Source organism: Zosterops lateralis (assembly GCF_965231275.1).
Source record: "Zosterops lateralis genome assembly, chromosome: 5".
NCBI classification, from domain to species: domain Eukaryota; kingdom Metazoa; phylum Chordata; class Aves; order Passeriformes; family Zosteropidae; genus Zosterops; species Zosterops lateralis.
In genome coordinates, this window is record NC_139766.1 from 50,242,567 (window position 1) to 50,261,295 (window position 18,729).

Here is an 18,729-nt window from a genome sequence, read left to right on the forward strand (position 1 = left end):
TGAAGGGGACTTCACTAGTGCTGATGTTATCACCAAATTCAATCTATCTTGGCAAGGAGATTGGAGATGACAAAATTATTGCAGGGCATATGTAGCTTAAGATGTCTAAAACATATCTCATGTTTTTAAAAAAGATACTTACTTTTGGTGATTTTATTTTTCATTGCTTTTTTAACTTTTGCAGAGAAGAGAGTGAGAGTGTGCTGACACTGAAAGGTTTGACTCCAACAGGAATGCTGCCCAGTGGTGTGCTCTCTGGAGGAAAACAAACACTGCAAAGCGGTAAGCCTCTTTGCCTGTGTGTCTTGTCCTGCGTAAAAAAACAATTGGTTTTCAACTGCAGAACCTGAGAAAAGTAACTGCAGCTGTCTCAGGGAAAAAAAAAAAAAAATAAAAAAAACAAAGGAGAGAAAAAACCCAGGCAGTTTGTTGTGCCAGAGCATTTGTGAGCAGTTCATGTAAGGCCGCTTTTCAGGACTTACTACATACCATCAATTTTCAGAGAAGAGGAGGGAGGGGGAGCCCCTGAAAAATCAACTGTTCAGAATGGTAGCTCAGGATTGTATGTGAAGTGCACTTTTTCCACAGTTTGTAGCATCTTTTGGGTTTGTTTAAGAGCAGCCCTTGATACATGGAGTACTGAAGGTTCGGCTTAGCTAATGACACTCAAACTCTTTATTTTATCTGATTTGTTCTTCTTCATAGAGAACCACCAATGGAAAGTAGCTCTAGTATTAAATTTGCTCTCCTAGAAATTCTAGGTGACAACATGAGAACAATTCCACTCTGATTTAAGCCCAAGTGTCTTGTACCCAAACACAATACAGATTGTCAGTTTTATACCAAGTACTTCTTGTTACAGGAAATTGGTAAGTTTATAGTAGGACTGTCTTTGTTTCCTTTTGGAATAAGGAGTGCAAAGTGTTTGTTACTGGAAGCTCTCCTTTTTTTTTTTTCCATGTGTACTGCTGTAAAGTATATTGCAGGCGCGCTTAAAGATCTCACATTTATTGAGGTTCTGTTGGCAGTAGATGTAAGAAATAGAAATGCTTTATAACCTTGACACAGTCTCAGCCTCTTGTTTCCCTGTTTCCTTCCTGGAGCATTCTTTCTCTGTATTTTCCCCTTTACTGTCTCTTTTATCTAGAAGATTCAGGTATACCATGGTAAAACTCATTTTCCCCTTTTTTCCCTTCTCTTTTTTCTTGTTGATGACTTATGTGTTATGGACATAGTAACGTTCTGCTTTGAAAATGCTGCAATATGATTTCACAGGAGGCCTTTCTTAATGGGTTTGTGGTCTTTTCACCTAGGCTTTTCTCCACATAGTTGCTTTACATTTGTCAGAAAATTTGGTCCAAGGAAACTGCTGTTGTTGCTCTGGCAAAATATTAGGAACAGAAATGAATTTGAGAAAATTGCCCAATGTTCGTTACAATGGCTAAAAGGAAAATCTCCTCATACTGCAGTATTCTGGCTCAGTAAAACATTACTATACACAAGCTTCTGCATTAGTTAACACGTAGTACCCCATTCACCAAATACTCTGAAGTTCATATAGTTTCTGTTAAGCACACATATGTATTAACAGAAAATATGAGTAGTATGTTCTGTTGTGGAAGTATACATTTTAGTCGTCATTTTTTTCTACTGTTTCAGTGCTGGTTTGGATGTGGTTATTTTAATTTCTCATCCTAGTTATCATGTTTCCTTTTTTTTAAGTTTGTGTTCGTTTTGTTCCTTGTTTTTTCGCCATCTCTCTTGCTCTGCTGCTTGAGACACATAGGCTTACCTTGGTGCATGAGGGTTCAATCCTCTCATTTGCCCATGCAGCAAGATAATAGTATGGATATTTTAGAATATATCTTAATCTATATTTAACATCCTAAATGGAAAAAAAAAGGTTTGGGTTCTATGTGGGGGAAAACAAGACAGAAAAGAAGAAAATACTTCCTAAAAACTTGACTTCCTGAGCTATTCTCTGAACCAGAGAAATTCTTGAAAATCAGATTTTCTTTTAAAATATTTGCTATATTGGATTGCTTTTAATGATTTGCATTGGCTTCTAAATCTCTGACTGTAAAAAAAAATGCATAACGAGGCTGATGGGTAAAATCTAAATGAAAGTATGTGTTTAAGAACGATTAATGGTTTCACAACAGTGGTAACATGATATTCATAACATTGCAGCAATCTCCCAGTTACAAGCTCTGTTCTCTCTGACCAGGCTTTGCAACTTTGGAGGTCCAACAGTCAGTCTTACATCTACATCCATTTATTTAAATAAAATATTAGCAAAATGTTGTTTTTCAGAGACTAGGTTGACAAAAATAGTTTACAGATGGAGCAGACTGGGCAAGGTTGCAAGAAAAGGCAAAGCTTTCTGAGCATCCCATGCTGTGGGGATGTTTCTTTCAGTCAGGAGGGAGAAAAAAATAGTTCTATAAAGTTGTATTTAGAATTCCTTTGCCTTGTACTGGCATCAGTACTTTTTAGGCTGATGCTGTAAGTTGTATGAATTTTGTGCAATGGCTTTATGCCATCTCTTTTGACAGGGCAAGTCAGACTGCTCTTACTGAGAGCTGGGACAGTTACATAATGACCTTTTCAGGTCGGATATGCAATATGGAAGACGTTTACATTTTGTAGTTCTTTTGAATCAAAAGAAAACTTCTTAAATGTGTCTTTAAAAACTTGTAGTTTGTGAAACTTCTCCTTTAAAACAAACTCTAGCTTAATTCAATCTGCAAATTATCGTTTTTGTGTAAACATTTCTCTGTGTCTGTTTCACCAAAATCCAGCACTTACAGTAACATTAGTGTTGTAGCGCCTTTGCTATTCACTGACTTGTTCTTAGAGTTGAAATCCTCTGCTCATTTTTTCTCATTCGTTTTGCTACCCCTTTCTTCTCTTCAGCTACTGTTGAGGCTATTGAGGCTGATGAAGGTAAATTGGCCAGTCCCCTTTCTGTTGGTGCCACAACAGATAAGGGCTCTGCTGGGTGTATTCATTTTGCTGTAGCTTGTACAGATTGTGTGGGTGTTGGGCTAACAATTGTGGCTCGGTATTAACCAAAATGTAATTGCTTTAAAGGGGAAAGTGTTTTTTGGTTTTTCCTTTCCTTCAACTGCTGTTGAGGTTTTTCTCTTTCTGTAAGTTACAAACACATTGGAATTGCTGTATGTTGAACTAAGCACTGAGTAATGCCACAGGAGGAGATCAGGGAACTTGGATTTCACGGGACAACTTGGCAGCAGCTCATAAATGCTTTGTGACACATAGCTCAAAAGCTGTGTGCTGGAGGCTGGCTCAAACTATCCTCAGCAATTTCTGGTCAAGGAAAACACTTAGCTTTTTATATATTCTCTCCTTTTGTTATTCTTTCTTTCCCCCTTTTTCTTTATTTATGCTTCAGTTTATTTCCTTTCTTTTAGGTCACTAATAAAAAAAAATATTGGTCTTCTGTTATAGTACAACATGTTTCTGTTTCCCTTTAAAAGTAAACCAACATGAGACATTTGTCTGCAAGATGTCTGCTTCTTTTGGTAGTGGCAGTTTACACACTGGATATTTACATTACAGCAACCATTAACACAGGCACCATTTTAGCTGCATATAAAGTGACTGGCTGCCTTAGAAGATTTCTGAATGTTCAGTGTTGAAAACTGGTGTTTTGTTGACAGACCTCTAATTTAACCCTTAACAATTTTTTAACACTTCAGTTAAAATCTAAGTAACCATGTGTTACAATGCAGATGTACAATATTTGTTCAGTATTATAAAGTTTTGGAAGAAGAATTTTCAGAATTCCCCTTTAAAACAAAATTCTTCAGTTGTATTTTGTTCTTGCCCCTCTCAAATTTTCTGTGGGTATTTTTTTTTTAGTTATTAAAAAAAAAATCTGATGATCGTTGTCCTTTGGTAAGATGTGCCCTTTCGGCCAGTTGAATTTGTTTTTGAATTTTGTAAAGCAGTGAATAAAATTACAGAACAAACAAGTAAGAGAAAATACAACTGCTTTCTAAATAGCAGTGAGTAAGCTGCTATTTATGTTGGAATTATCTATTCCTATCAGCAATCTCTAATCTTCAGTGTGCATTCTTGTTGACAGTTTGGCTGTTTTCTGTGATTTCTGTGACTATGTGTTGTGTTTTAGTAGACTCTCAATGTAACCTGCTAATATTTGTTGTCTGACCAGCAACTACAGCAGAGCACCTTCCTTAGTGTTACAGACAATAATGTGTCCCTGGAAATACAATCCCTTTACGTGCCCCCGTGCCAGCAATATGCACCCCTCAAGTTAATTCTTGATTTGCCATCCTTGCTAGTTAGACACTGTCACCGTAGTCACAACTGCTGCTCTACACAGGTGAAGCTTCTGATGGAGGAGAAGTTTCACCCTTTACCAGTTGTCCTTCAGGGTCCCATAACACCAGCTGGGCTGTGCTGCTGGCAAGCTCCAGGACATGGCAACTGCTTCAGCTTCAATGAAGCCATCCATTAAGCTATTGCTTTAAGGGATTGGCATGGGTGCTTGTTAGACATCTTCATTTTATGGTAGAAGGTAAATTAAAAAAAAAGCCGATCCAAAAGGCAAACCTTAAGAAAACTCACTGTACAACCTGTTCTGTTTTCACTGCTCCATCTCTGCTCACTTGACTAATCACCATTATGTTGTTCTTTTTCTGAGTTGAAATATAATACATGTTAAAAATTATACACTTCACAAAGTTCCAATGTAACATTTGTGAAACTGGCTAAAGAACTAAATCCTGAAGCAAACAGGATCTATCAATTTTCACAGGAAAGGTTGGCACGACCAGCATGAAAATGCCTTATCTTGCTCCTCACTAAATAAAAGGAGTGGTAGCTTGGTACCAGGGATGTTCTGGGTTTGAGGTGTGTCAGGTTTTTTTTTAAACAGAAATTACCAGCTTGTCCAGAATTGGGACTGCATATTGGAAGGAGAGTACTTGGGGTTAAGAAGAAGAGAAAAGGGGAGAAGGAATACTGAATTCAATCTCTGGAACTCCCCTACTGTTTTCTCCTCAGGAGTTTGCAGTTTCCTGGTACTAACACACCATTTCTGCTCTATAGTGTGTTATGATAGAGGCCTAGCAGAAATTCCATTTCTGGAAGTGCAGTGCATTGATTTGGTAAGATAAGAGAAAAAACACATAGAAGGCTGTGACAAATTATCTACGGGGCTGTGACCTGCTGTTTGTCTACAATGCTTTTTTTCTCTTTTGCTTTAAATCTAAAGATCTTCAACACTTAAATTAGAGAGAGAATAAAATTAAATAAAAATCACAGTCTGTGAATACATTCCTCAGCAGGTGGCTTCCTTCTGAGGTTGGTGTGGCCTCACTAATGTCACTGGTAAAAGGCAGATCAAAACTCCTCAGGATCAGTTGGAACTTTGGTCACTTGTCAGTGCATTTCCTAAGCTAAACTGTATAGCTGTTCCAAAATGACAATATCCCTGAGCCATGTTGCGCAGTGTTCCTGCTGTTTGACTCAAGCTGCTTTCTAAAAGTCCAGGGTTGTATCAGGGAGGATAATTGCCCCAAGCAATCCAGAAGCAGCTCACCTTTGTTGAGAACATAAGGCAACTTGTTGTAGGGTCACTGCAGATCTTCTCGAGCTTTAATGTACATCCACAATGTGGCCTCACTATTTCATCACCATTTGGAAGTAGCCAGCACTTTTTGTATTATCTTTGAAGAAGGTCAGGTGGGGGTTTTGCCTGATGAAGGGCATTAGGGCAAGGCATGGTGTCCTTATGGCTGGAAGTGATGACAGCAAATGCCAACTCACCAGCTCACGGCTCTGCCTTCAGCATGGTTTCAAAGTGCAAACTGTAGTTTCATGTCAGCGTCTTGGTGTTCTAAGCTGAACCCCAGTGGACAACAAAATACTGGAAGTTGGTTGTGGTGAAAACAATAGTTGTGTTGGAAGGGACGGTGCTGGTGAGCCTCCAGCTCTGAGTGTCGTAAGGAGTTGGTGGTGGTGGTGTCAGATCTTCTCATTGCCACCTTCCCAAAGAAGGACTCTCACACTTATTGCTAAACTGGGGGGAAAGCCGCTGAGAGTTTTATCTTGCTAATTTTATTTTTCAATAATCCTTTATTTAGCTATCAAAGGATTTTCACCCCAGCATAAGATCACTAGCTTCGAAGAGGCCAAAGGCTTAGATCGAATTAATGAGCGAATGCCTCCGCGCAGAGACGTGCCATCCGATGCCAACCTTAACTCCATCAACAAGGCAATCTCCACAGAGACTAATGGCACGGACAGCAACGGCAGTAATAGCAGCAATATCCAGTGACCACTGTCCGGGAGGGGGGTTGAGCTGCAGGGCGCGATGGGGTTGCTGCACGTCGGCAGTGGGATGTTCTTGCCTCTGATAATAGCTTACTTGCTCTGGGGGCCAGGTGTTGGATTCAGTTTACAAAAATCATCAACAAAGAGATCGTCAACTTTAATTTGGTGGGAGGGCGGGTGGGGGAGAGACACCTCCTTTGGATATGCCTTTAAATGCTTGTAGAAAAATGAAAGCTCATGCTGGTATATATTGCAAAGTTAGGGGAATGAACATGTTTTCCTACTACATTGGGAACGTCTAGCTATGTTACTGAAAGGCCTTTTATTATGTTACTGGACATGAAAACTTTGTTTAATTTCTTACTAACTATTGTACGTTTACAGTTGCAGCACTCAACATCTACAACATCGAAACATTTTTAACAAAATGTACAAACTAAATAAGGACTATTTATTGATAATGTTTTGCTACTCTTGTCAGACAATGGCTATGAAATAAATTAGGCACTCTTTAAAAATATAGAGAAAAAAGAAAAAAAAAAGTTGGAAATTTGTTTAAAATGCCAAAAAAAAAAAAAAAAAACTGAGAGAGAGAGAGTGAGAGAGAGCGAGCGAGAGCGACAGTTTAATTTTGTACAGATTATGCTTACCTCAGGTTTCTTTAGTGTGCTTCAATGCCCTTCTTTAAATATAACACTTACCTTACTAATTTGGCAGCAATTATCTTTTTCTTTGTTAAAAAAAAAGAAACTGGAATAATAACATTTATCTTTTTTTGCTGTTTATATTTAGGGGGGTTTGGTTTGGGAGGTTTTCTGGGGTTTTTTTGGTAAAACAAGTCTTGGTTGTGGCTTGCTGAATTTAAATATTTATGAGTGGTGCATTTTTAAGTATAGTGAACAAGACACCATATTAAGTGCAGTGAAAAGCATCTATATTCTGTAAAAATCTGCCTATGCATGTTTTTTAAGAAAAAATGGCTGTATAGGCCTGTATGGGACTGTAATGCGCTTAGTGGTCTGACTTATACTGGAAATGTATGTATACTGGCGTACTTTATATTCTCTAAAAAGAAAATGCTTAATGCCTTTGAAATTTTGTAATCAAAAAAAAAGCTTTGAAAAATCTAAGGGGGGAGAGTATTCTTAAAGTTTTTAACATAAGCTTGTCAGTGCACATATAGATGGGTAGCATGTTTAGCAAACCTTGTGAAATTTAAATAAGTTTGTAGTTACATGTGAAATTCTAAATGCATGATAACTGTTAATGTCATAATGGTTTAGTCATTTTGTTCTGTTTTGTCATGTGCCACAAAATGTGTAATTTTTTCACTTTTTTCCCTTTGTATATCAGTTACGGGTTTCAACTGGTTCATTCTAAAAATGAAAAGGAAACAAAACAAACAGTCCATTGATATTTTTTAACAATTGTATAAGTGCCCAAGTAATTCACTACAGCCTACAGCCTTGCCTTTGTAATTTGACTTCGAAATGTTGGCAATCAAAGCATGCACTTGTAACAATGAAAGAAGCATTTTATATTACTACTCAATAAAAATGTGCATGAACTTAAGCATTCATCCTTTTCTTGCTGTCTCAGTGGCAGATGCGTGCAGGCGCCACATGCATGTGCTTCTCGGTCTCTTTTGCTTTGGACAGGAGAAGATCCCTGGTGTAAGAGATGAGTGGCTTGTCTGACAATTCAAGGTCAGTTCTTTACTAAGAAACAAACCTGTGTATTACCCAGCTGTTCTAGGCTACTGAATGTCTGCAGACTTCCCTCCAAGGTCTGGTTTAGAATGTTGGGTTTTCACTAAAATGGGTAGGATGTAATCCACAAGCAGAGTGCACAAGAAAATAAAGCCCTCTCTGTGCTTTCCCCTTATCTGGAGTGTTTGAAAAGGTCAATGAGTATCATTTACAATGATTACAATTTCATTTCAAATGCTCTTTCTTTTAGCTAGAGAAGAACTGTCAAAGCTCTGCCTTCTCACTTTTTCCCTAACTGTGCTCATTGTCCTTCCCAAGTCCATCGTCATGCGAAGAACTGACAGATGATGCCAAATGGTGCAATGATGTGGGTATTGCCTTAGTCCTCCCTTCAGGTACCATTATTAAATATAGGCTCAGTGCCTGCTTTCTTATATGTTTTTCCCACTTTAGCTCTTGCTAATTTTGACAAAATATGACAGGTGGCAGAAATAAAGAGGTTTCATAATATCTGGGACTATTTCAGATGTAATTTTTCATTTCAGATTGTGTAGAGGTACAGCACAGACGCGTAGAGTCTGTGTGTTCATCTGCTGGGTGTTTGTCCCTCTGGTTCACAGGCACGGTGTGTGCAGAAGGGAACAGTGACAGTTTGCGTGACCGCTTTGCTTGCCTGCTGAGCCCTGTGCTCACTGAACGCCACAGGTTACCTGAGGTAAGTTCCTCTGTGGAGATGCCCTGTGCACACACAGCAGCACTGCTGGGCAGCACAGCAGCCTCTGCTGTCTGCTTCAATTTCACTTGGGCCCTGGCAGTTCCACCAACCAGTCTGACAGTAAGAAAGGGGGTTTTCTGCTCAGCAGTGACTGTGCATAGGCCTCTCAATTGGTAGATTTACCCTAAAGATCCGTGCTGCAAATCAGAGGTGCGGCTGGAAATGTCTGTTGTAGTTGCTGAAGAGATTTAGATATTTATTAGATAAATAGATATTTATAGATATAGATTATAGATATAGATATTTATTAGATAAGCAAGTCAGCCCAAGATGAGTAATCCACCAGGGAATGTACAAAGTGTCTGGTCACAAAGGAGATTTTAAAACTTTTTATATCTTGGAAGAAGGAACAGTGTCTGGAGCATGCAAAATAGCAGTGTCCTGTGTACCCAGGTAGGATGGCCTGGCTGCATCCTGAAGCAAGCCCTGCTGTCCTACTGTGGGGCAGTTTCTGGATTGCTCCAAGGGATAGTCTAAGCTATTCTCAAATGTTTCTGGAAAGCTTGTCTCATTTCAGGGCACCCAATCTCTTCCAGCTTTCCTTCTTTTTTTCCTTATGCAGAAGAAACTGTGGATGAATTTGAAGAAAAACCCTGCTGTCACTGAAGGCTGAGTTTTGGATTCTGTGGCCTCATCAGTGCTGTGTCATGCTCTGGACTGTCTCTGTACAGATTTCTTCTTTCTTACTGAATACCCCACCTCATTGCCAAAACCATCATTGGTGTCTACTTGAGAGATTTACTGTATTTTTTAACCACATGAATCTTGCAGTGTGAGATAGTGTTTGATACATGTGTTATATTTTATGCACTGTCATAATTTTGCTTTTCAATAACTATTAAACATGAAGTGCATTAGCTCTTAGTGTATATTTTCTGCAGAAGACAACATTCAAATTTTGTCTTGTGTTTTCCTCCTAAACTGCAGTAAATTTAACTCTGCTTAAGCTTGTGCCAGTGTTGCCAACTGTTGGGCACAGGTAAGAATTCTTTCAGCATTTTCCTCTTCTGAAGCCTTAGACGAGTCCTGATCTCTCTCCTCCCTAGCTTTAGTTTTTAGTGAAATTAATGAAAATTTGGGGATATTTTCTAGGCACTAGCTGAATTTACAATTTTAGTCCTTAGAAATCAGTTTCTCTTCTTTTTTCAAGATACTGTTCCTCAGATTACTCAGACTTATGAGTCTTCCCACTTCTTTGAGTAAGAGAGGGATGTGAGAATGAGCTATTTCAAATGTTAAAAATCTACAAGCACCAAAACAACCATTTGAAAAATAGTTTTCAGTTTGCTTTCTTAGTTGCTTTTGGAATTATGTATAATCCCCTTAAAAGTGGCCATTTTGGGTGTGCAAAAGGATGAGCTTTCTTGTCTTCAATGATTTAGGAAAACATATATCTACATTCACATTTTCATATGTAAATGTTCATACTTGTAGGCACTTTCATGGCAGTAAAAAAAGATGAGCTGATGGAGCTAGAGATAGGGGTCGAGGTTTTGTGTCTTGCTGAGCTGACTTTGCAGTATCAGGCCTGCCAAACTTTATAAGATAAAAGTTTTGTGAGGCCCTGATTTTTAAAAATATATTTTTAAAATAACTCAAGAGCAGTTTCAGTTTTACATGTGACACCAGATTTCTTCAGGCTGACAGATAGGTGTGTGCTCTGGGCAGTATTCTACAGTATTCTGCCAGTGATTGCAAAGGCAAGGGCTGCCTTGGCTCTGTCATTCCTGTCAGAAGCTTGCTTTAGATAAAGTTACTTGGCAAAGAATGTGCTAAAAGACTGATTTAGCCACCAGTGGGAAGCCTGCAGGCATGGTGACAGACATGACAGTGTCCGCTCCTTTGTGAAACCCCACTTGTGGCCATCAATAGTTGCTCTGGGATTCCCCAAAGCCCCCCTTCCCTTTTGGGCAAAGCCTGGCATGGTTGTTTGCTGGAAGTTTGGGTCTGGACACTAAGTTGGTAAATTCTTAGAGCAGCAAGACTTGAGCAAGAGGTGGTTGCTTCATATTTCAGCTTTTGCATTCCTGAGGCAGTTGATGCCGATGACCATGCTGTGATTGAGCAACCCCATTGCACCCAACATTTGGCTATTTAATAATCTCTTTTGCTTTAAATGAACAGTTGAACACTGTGACCTGGGCTAATTTCCCAATGTTCCATGCCAGAAGAGACTGGCATAGAGCACAGCATTGAGAGTCACTGAGGCCAGCAGGCACTGCTGAGATTGGCTCCTCCAACCTCCCCAATGGCTCACACAGGATCAGCTGGAGCAGGTTGGTTGGGGCCTGTCTCAAGTCAGGTCTTGAGTATCTGCAAGGATGAAGACTGCAACCTCTCTGGGCAAGCTGTGCCAGTGCTTGAGAGCTCTTAGAGTAGAAGAGACTTTTTCTTACATTTAAAAATTTGCTGTATTTCAGTTTGTGTCCAATAGCTTTTGTCCTGTTGCCAGGCCTCACCAAGAAGAGCTTGTCTCTTTCCTTTTACTCCCCCCATGGAGTACTTATATTCCTTTTCTCCAGGCTGAGCAGTCCCAGCTCTCTCCATCTCTTCAGAAGGTCTTCCAGTTCCTTTATCACCTTTGTGGTGTTAAGTTGAACTTACTCCATTAATTCCATGTCTGTCTTGTGCTGGGGAGCCCAGACCTGCATATGGCTCTCCAGGTGTGTCTCACCAGTGGAGAGTGAGGGGGTGGGGGAAAGGCTTGACCTGGTTGCCCGTATGTGCCATTAAATTTCTACAACATATGCCAGTAATTTAAGACAAGCGAAGACATTTCTGGCATTGCAATTTGAAGAGATGGAAGCCATGTCTCAGAAAGTGGAAGAAGCAGAGGAGTATTGCAAGTGCAGAGCTGAGATGTACTAAGGTACAGATCCAAGAAGGTAAGAGAAAATGAATGCCTTGGCTGACTGAGTACAATGAAAGACTGGAATAATAGTTGTTTGCCAGATTTGGTAGTAAATTTGATTGCCAGGTTATCCAGGGAAGTATCAATTGCAAGAAGAGGACCCTCTTCACTCTTTGTCTACTACTGTGTTCTACCTACTGCTGATCCTTCAGAGGGTGAAGTAGTCGTGAAAAAGTCTCACCAAATTTGTACAGAGGGGAATAGTCCCTTCCTGCATTCAGCAAGCAAGTGGCTGTAGCCCTGAAGCTTGTGATGTGTGGCAGATCTGCACGTTATCTGGACGTCACATAAATGAGAGATCTTGTGCCTCCCTGGGGAGGGAGAAGTAGCCTTCTGACAAGGTTGCCTGAGGAGGAGGTAATTTGTTTATCTGTCACTTGATGGCTTATTGTTTTCAGTACATATTTAATAAGCTTTATACTCAGACTGCATTTTTCTAAGAAGAGTACTCTGAAGGGAATATGGGTCTGACACTCCCGCTGAGCTTAAATAAAGCTGCAGAGCCGATGGACTGAGAAGGCCCTGCAGCCATAGACCAGAGTGCCAGAGAAAGGAAAGGAATGAGTAGTGGAACTGGAAGGAGAGATCATGTTATTTATTTCATTCCTTTTTCAAGGTAGCTAGGAGAAGAGATGATGGTAGCAGTGCTACCCTGCGAGTCTGAGATGACGAGATAAGGAAGCTGTACCAAGCTCCCAGGGCTTTGGGTAGCCCATGACAGGAACTAGGCTGATAAAATTCACCTTACGCCAGATGTCCACTTAAAAATTGTAGTGGAGTTCAGGTGCTGACTTGAAGGCACTCATGTAGAAAAGGAAAGCAGGCAATGGCATGGGAAGTAAAGTTTTGGAGAGCAGACCCGTGATAAGGAATGAGCTTCTTCAGAGCCCTAGCAAAGGAAGAAGCACAGATTGTGGGATAGAGTGATACCTTTATTACATGCTGAAGAGTTGAATCAGTTCAGCCTTAGTGCAAGGATGCCTATTACGAAGGAGTTTGGACCTTGTACAAGGGTGTGGTCATGAAGTCAGCTGGGATGACTGGCTAAGGCCTGGGCTTTCTGCAGGATAAGAGGGCAGGAATTATGAGGACCTTAAATCTCAACTAGCCTTGTAAGGTAGGGCTTTTGCAATTAATCATTCCAGAAAAATAAAAAGCTAACAAGGAATGGAAAAATGACCTGTTAGCCAAGTAAATTGGACTTGGCCAGTAAAGTCTATGAATACAGTGAAAACCAGCATGAGTGCAGGTTATCTTTGCTGGTCATGGATGAAAAGCAGCAGAAAACTTTTCCAGACACTTGAATAGACAAAGCAAGGTTAAATAAGTGGGAAATTATGCAATGAGGATAAGGGAGAGGTCTAAAGTATTGGCTAAAGGACTGTGGAAGGAAAGCCAAGAATGAGATTTAGGGTATGGAAAAAAGGACTACAGGAGTCGAGACAGAAGCAAGTTAAGAGTTGAAAGCACTTATTCCAGGAAATTGCAAAAGTTTCCTTCCTAGTCACAATAGAAAATACCACATTTGGTTGCTCATCAACTAGAAATGCTCTTTAACAGCTCTCTGAATGGGTGGTATGTTTTGAAAATATACTCAGATAATATGTAAGTACAGAAATTGATATAAATCGGGAGCAACCACAGGGTGACTGGTCTGAGCGTAATCATATGCAAGGGTTTAAATCTTGAATGAACAACTGACCACAGTGTGTACAAGGGGGATGTTTGCTGCAGTGCTGTGTGGCAAACAAACAAATTATGAATGTTAGGAGCACATACATGAAAGCTGAAGTGGAAAGGAGCCAGATGGAGGGAAGGTCAGAACTGCTGATATTGGAGAGGAAGTTATGGATACCAAAAAGGTTCCTCGTATTTAGTAGATAGAAATTTAGCAAAGTAAGGAATGCTTGTGACATTGTAAGTTGTTTCATGCATCCCTTGTTTTGGATCTGCCTCTCCATCTACTTTCAACTTTCCTTGGGAGACTAGGATTACTGAGTGTTATCTGGATTCCTAGGAGGGATTACTGCCGGAGGGAAGTTCTTCCACATGTTTCTCTTCCTGATCCTTATTTTCTTCCCCTCTTGTCCTTTTTACTTTTTGTCCCTTGTTCTTTTTCTTTATCACAGCCACCATTTTGCCCCTGGTTCATTTTCCCAGATCCCCTGGGGCACTGCCACTGCCTGTGTGCTGGGCTCAAGCTTTTTGTTCCTATTAACAGAGTCAGGACTGTTCCTTGGGAATAAGTGATGTTAGGAAAACACTGATATTTGTGGGGAAAGGGTGACTGGACAAAAGATGGAGGCTAATTTTCTCTTAGCAGATGGGGAAATAATATTGGTAACAAGCTTAGATACATTGTGAAAAGTGCTGGCATTGCTGCAGAAGTAGGTTGCCTTTAGTAGGTGATAGTACTGGTCCTTGCTGAGGAGCTGGTGGGGAAAACAAGCAAGAGGGGTCAGCTCTGGGTAGGGGGAGAAAGGGGGCTTCTGGCCTTTTCTGCCCCTATGTCTAATTTAGTTAGAGTGGAGAAAAAAAATTAATGGTTTTGCCTTCACTATCTCCCAGCAAAGTCTGTTTAGGCCCTTTCACCCCTACAGCTTTTTCTTGCAAGGAGTGATTAATGCGTGTGCTTGCACATGGAAATAGATTTGCAAGACTTGCCAAACAACGCACCTCCTAAGAGCACAGCTGGGTGCTGACACCGCAGTGTTTCCCTCAGTCCAGAAAGTTAAATCCAGAAATAACCTTCCATCTCTAAGAGCTCAATGAGTCATGCAGGCTTTGGGGAGTGCAGGGATTCCTGTCCCCAGGAAGCCCTGCTGCTGCTGCCAGGGAGCTCAGGGAGACCTCACTGCCAGGGAAGCAGCTCCTGGCAGAGGCTGCACCAGGAAATGCCATCCAGCCCACCAAATCAGAGCAAATTGCTTCTGTGTGGACCAAGAGCTTTACACCCAAAGGGGTATAAAAGCAGGCATGTCCTGGCCCAGGCTCCCTGGGGATATGTGTATGCAGCTTCCCGATGGGGAATGGGGGGAATGATGTCAGTACTAGTGGTCCTGGTTCACCAAGCTTCCTAGCCACAGTTCCCACTGTGGCCTGGCTGGTAGATCCTAAATAACATGTTTTCTGTTTAAACTACCAAAGCCATCGTGTGGCTTGTCTGAAACTCAAGAGATCCATCCAACAAACAAGCACCTCTGGGGTGGTCTTCCTCAATGACTGAGAATATGTGTTATGACATTACTGGAATCAAATTCCAACCTTCACCCCCCCATGGCAGGGTGAGTTGGAACTATTGAGTTCCCTTCCAACTCAGCCCTTCTACGATTCTATGATCTACAGTGCTTATTCTATTAAGATAGAGATAGCCACTAAGATAAAGATATCCATGCACAAGTTACAGAATGGACAGTTGCTCTGCACTGCTTGGAACTTCTTGCTGGGCTGGTCTTTGGCATCTTTGCTCCCATGCCAGTCCAGGAGTATGAAGATTTAAGTAAAACTATCTATGGAAATACTTTACTTTCTCCACTTCCTATGGATTGTGTTTTTATTATTGTTTAACACAGTTAACCCAAGTTCACCTTTGTCTGTAGTGCATCAATATTACTCCTAGCTCCTCAACGCCTCATCAGGAGTGTGAATGTAGCATCATCACAGGCTCTGCCTCCAAGAAGTTACATACATAGATGTGTGTGTATATATATATATGTATGTTAGCTAGCACAGGTGTTTCGGAGAGAGAATATGATCTTTTTTCAGCATTTAGATTGTCTCAGTATCACACAGTTATCAAGAGACAAGAGGTAAAAGTCAGATATTGCCATGCCTGCTTTTTCCCCCCGTCTTGCTGTGTCCACATGTGTAACCTGGCCCTTCCTCTGGGTTTCTTTGCTGCCCTTTCCTAGAAAGACCAAGGGACTTTCTAGTCCCTCTCTGGGAAAGCTGAAGCACAGAGATGACATAGTGATGGCTTGAAGCCTCAGCCTCTGTGGCAATAGCACCAGCACCAAGAACACCTGCAGCCCATCCCCACAGCACTGGGTTCCATGGGGACTGGGGCTGGAAGGGATTACTGCAACTCACTAAGCCAGAATTTCTCAGGAACCAGACCACAGCCTAGCAAACAGCACTTTAGAGCTGAAAAGTGTATCTGTGGGTAACATTATTGTTACTTTTCCTACTGTAGCTGGTCTGGCAGCCTTGTCTGCCCTTAACTGCACTTCTTAAGGTGAAGCAGGAGGCCAGAGATGACCCCATAAGGTGAGGATGTGCTGTAGAGGAGCCAAAGCCAGCAGCCAGGTCGGGAGCTTGCCTGCTCAGAGCACACTGCACATGGTTGCAGAAAACCTGAGTCTGTGGGAGCCTGAGGGCTGTGAGGTCAGTCACTGGGATTCACATCAGGATGACAAAAGCTCATGTGTTATGGCAAAAATATTTTGTGCAGTTCAGTGAACTTTGCCAGAGCGTTCTCAGGAAAAGAGAGTGATACAGTGCAGAGCAGCAGGACAAAGGGATATCTGGGCTACTTAGAGCTGGAAGGGAGTTTTGGGTGATATTATTAACAGTGTATTTTTTATTTTTTTTAGTGAAGCTTTTGGAAGAATATCTTTGTATCTAATGGAATAACTGTCATTATTTCCTGGCTCTGAAATATTTCCAGTCTCCTGCAGTATCACATGTACTGGAGAGGTCTCAGGGATTGCCTGTTTGCAAGTGCAGTGAAAGGCCAAGGCTCAGAGAATGGAAGGTAATAAGAGAAGAATGAGAGAAAATATGATTTTAATAGCAGAAAATGCATTTTTTTTCCAAAACTCGTATTTTTCTTTTTATAACAAAGATAAATTAAGGATAAAAATCCCTGAAATATGCATCATTTGAAAGAGATCAGCTGGGAATGAAGCTTTAGCAAAATTGTCAAAAGACTAAACACATCATTTATCTCGGCAACACAGCTGAGGTGCAACAAAAAATGCATTCTGCTGAGCACTGAAAATTAAATTAAGTCATGCTTGTGTGAGCATTTGTACATCACCAGAATAAAACCCAGGGGTTTTGCGATTGGCTTGGGTACTAAAGTCTTTGGGATGTCTGTTGTAGGATGGGCTTGCCTGGTTACAGGCAGGCTGCTGTTTCATCAGTGGATCACAGTGAATACATCCATCGTGGCTGCTGAGAACTGAGGGATGCAATGCTTTGGAAATCACCACCCCTGGAAAGGTTCAAAAAGCTGTGTGGATGTGGCACTTAGGGATGTGGTTTAGGGGTGAACACAGTGGGGCTGGGTTAGTGGTTAGATTCGGTGATCTTAGAACTCTTTTCCAACCTTAATTCCTGCTGATCACCCAGACTTCCAGGCCTTTGGTGAGGACCTTATCCTTCTCAAAAGCTGCCACCACCCCTAGTGATGTGCTAGTGTGTTTGGTGGCTGCCTGATGTCTTCCACAGCCTTCTCCTGGAGCTGCGGTTTCACAGAGTGCAGCTCAGAACAACAAAGGCTTGCAAGGTACATCCTTCAAAGGGGTCGTTATGGAACCTTCCCTGAACTGAACTGTGCCTTCTGGGAAAAAAAGAACTGTAATTTCTTTCTCTTTTTCCTTTTTCCATGGCAGGCAATTCATTCGAACATGCAGCTGAACACACTGAGAGAGGCCAGGCTGTGAGTGGGCACTGGCGCCCAGCTGCACTGCAAGCAGCAGCAGCACGGCCCTGAAGAGGGTGAGGAGCTGGCAGTGCCCTCACCCCCTGCCATGTGAGGTCCTGAGCATCCGGGCCTGTGCAGCCATCCCTACGTTTAAGTGAAACCAGTTGCCATGGTGACAGTGGGGTTTACTAAATGTGGCCTCTGATGCCCAAAATCTCGTGGGTGGTAACAGCTGAGGTGTGTGCAGGGTCCCTGCCGACACCAGAAACCTGCTGGTGTGGCTCACCACAGGGGAAAGTGTTTGCACTGGTGAGTGAATGAAGCCTCTGCTCTGGTGGTGTTAATTATGGGTTGCTGATTTTTATCTTCCACAGCGCCCTGGGTGCTCCCCAGATCATGCAGACTGGCTCGGGGTCCCTGTGCTGTGGCTGGTAAGAGGCTGCAGTAGATTTATCTTACAAGTGCAGGGGGGACTTGGAGCCTTTTCACTCATTGATGTGGCAGGGTTCCTTGCTTCAAGTGTCGTAGCTATTCCCATGCTTATCTGCAGGGCTGCATGGAGGGAGGATGAGATTACACCTGATACAATTATCAGTCTTGTAATTACATGCAGCAGCCCCAGACACCCTCTTGGGTTTACGATACAAATCTAGTAAGATTCGGGCATAGGAGTATTCCAGGCTAAGGAAAACTCTGTTTGCCAGACCTTTTCCTGCAGCTTGCCGTGAGAGCTGTGGTGTGGAGTGCAGCAGTGTGTGAAGCTGAAGGGCTGGCCGTGCGTGTGTCCATCAGGCTCTGCTCAGCAGTGTCCACTGAGGAGAGGCAGGAAGTTCACATGCTGACAGTCCCCATGATGCTCATCCCTCCCAGGCACGGGGGTGGCGTTTGCTTGAAGGAGGTGAGAGCTTTTCTGTGCTGTCTGCCCATCTGCACAGCTCTCACGCTGAGCTGGGGGTTGTTGGAGCAGTAGGATGTGAGTTCACAGTGCTCCCAGTTCCCTGCTTCAGCCTGAGCACCTTCTGGGCTCCTCTCCCAACAGATTTCACTGCAAGGCTCCCCACAGTGTGGGGCAGGATACAGGGGTCCAGCCTCCACTATGAAAAGCTCTGCTCAGGTTTTGTAGCCAGCAAGGCAGCCCAGCAGGAGCCACACACTCATCTCTGCAAGCTGTGTGAGATGCATGTGGGATGAGATAGAGCTGGAGCATATAAGGAAGAGGTGAAAGGTGAGGATCGCCCTATGCCTCATGGCATGCAAAGGAAGAGAAGGGAAGGTTACAGCTCCTGCTTGAGCTGTCTCCTAGAGCTTCCCAGCTTCTTGGAGCAGCCAAAACCTTTCTAAGACAGATTTCCTGAAAAAAGAC

General features: G+C 42.1%; 1 protein-coding gene across 2 annotated transcripts in view; it reads left to right on the top strand.

The window, feature by feature from the left end:
* The window catches only part of PPP3CA (protein phosphatase 3 catalytic subunit alpha), a 173,963-nt gene extending 166,067 nt beyond the window's left edge, over positions 1-7,896 (top strand). For both annotated transcript variants that reach the window (XM_083862423.1, XM_083862424.1), the window contains exons 12-13: positions 185-282; positions 6,135-7,896. In XM_083862423.1, the coding sequence (XP_083718549.1) occupies positions 185-282; positions 6,135-6,328 (292 nt within the window). In that variant the 3' untranslated portion in view covers positions 6,329-7,896. The remainder of the gene's footprint in view (positions 1-184; positions 283-6,134) is intronic.
* The last annotated feature ends 10,833 nt before the right edge of the window (positions 7,897-18,729 follow it).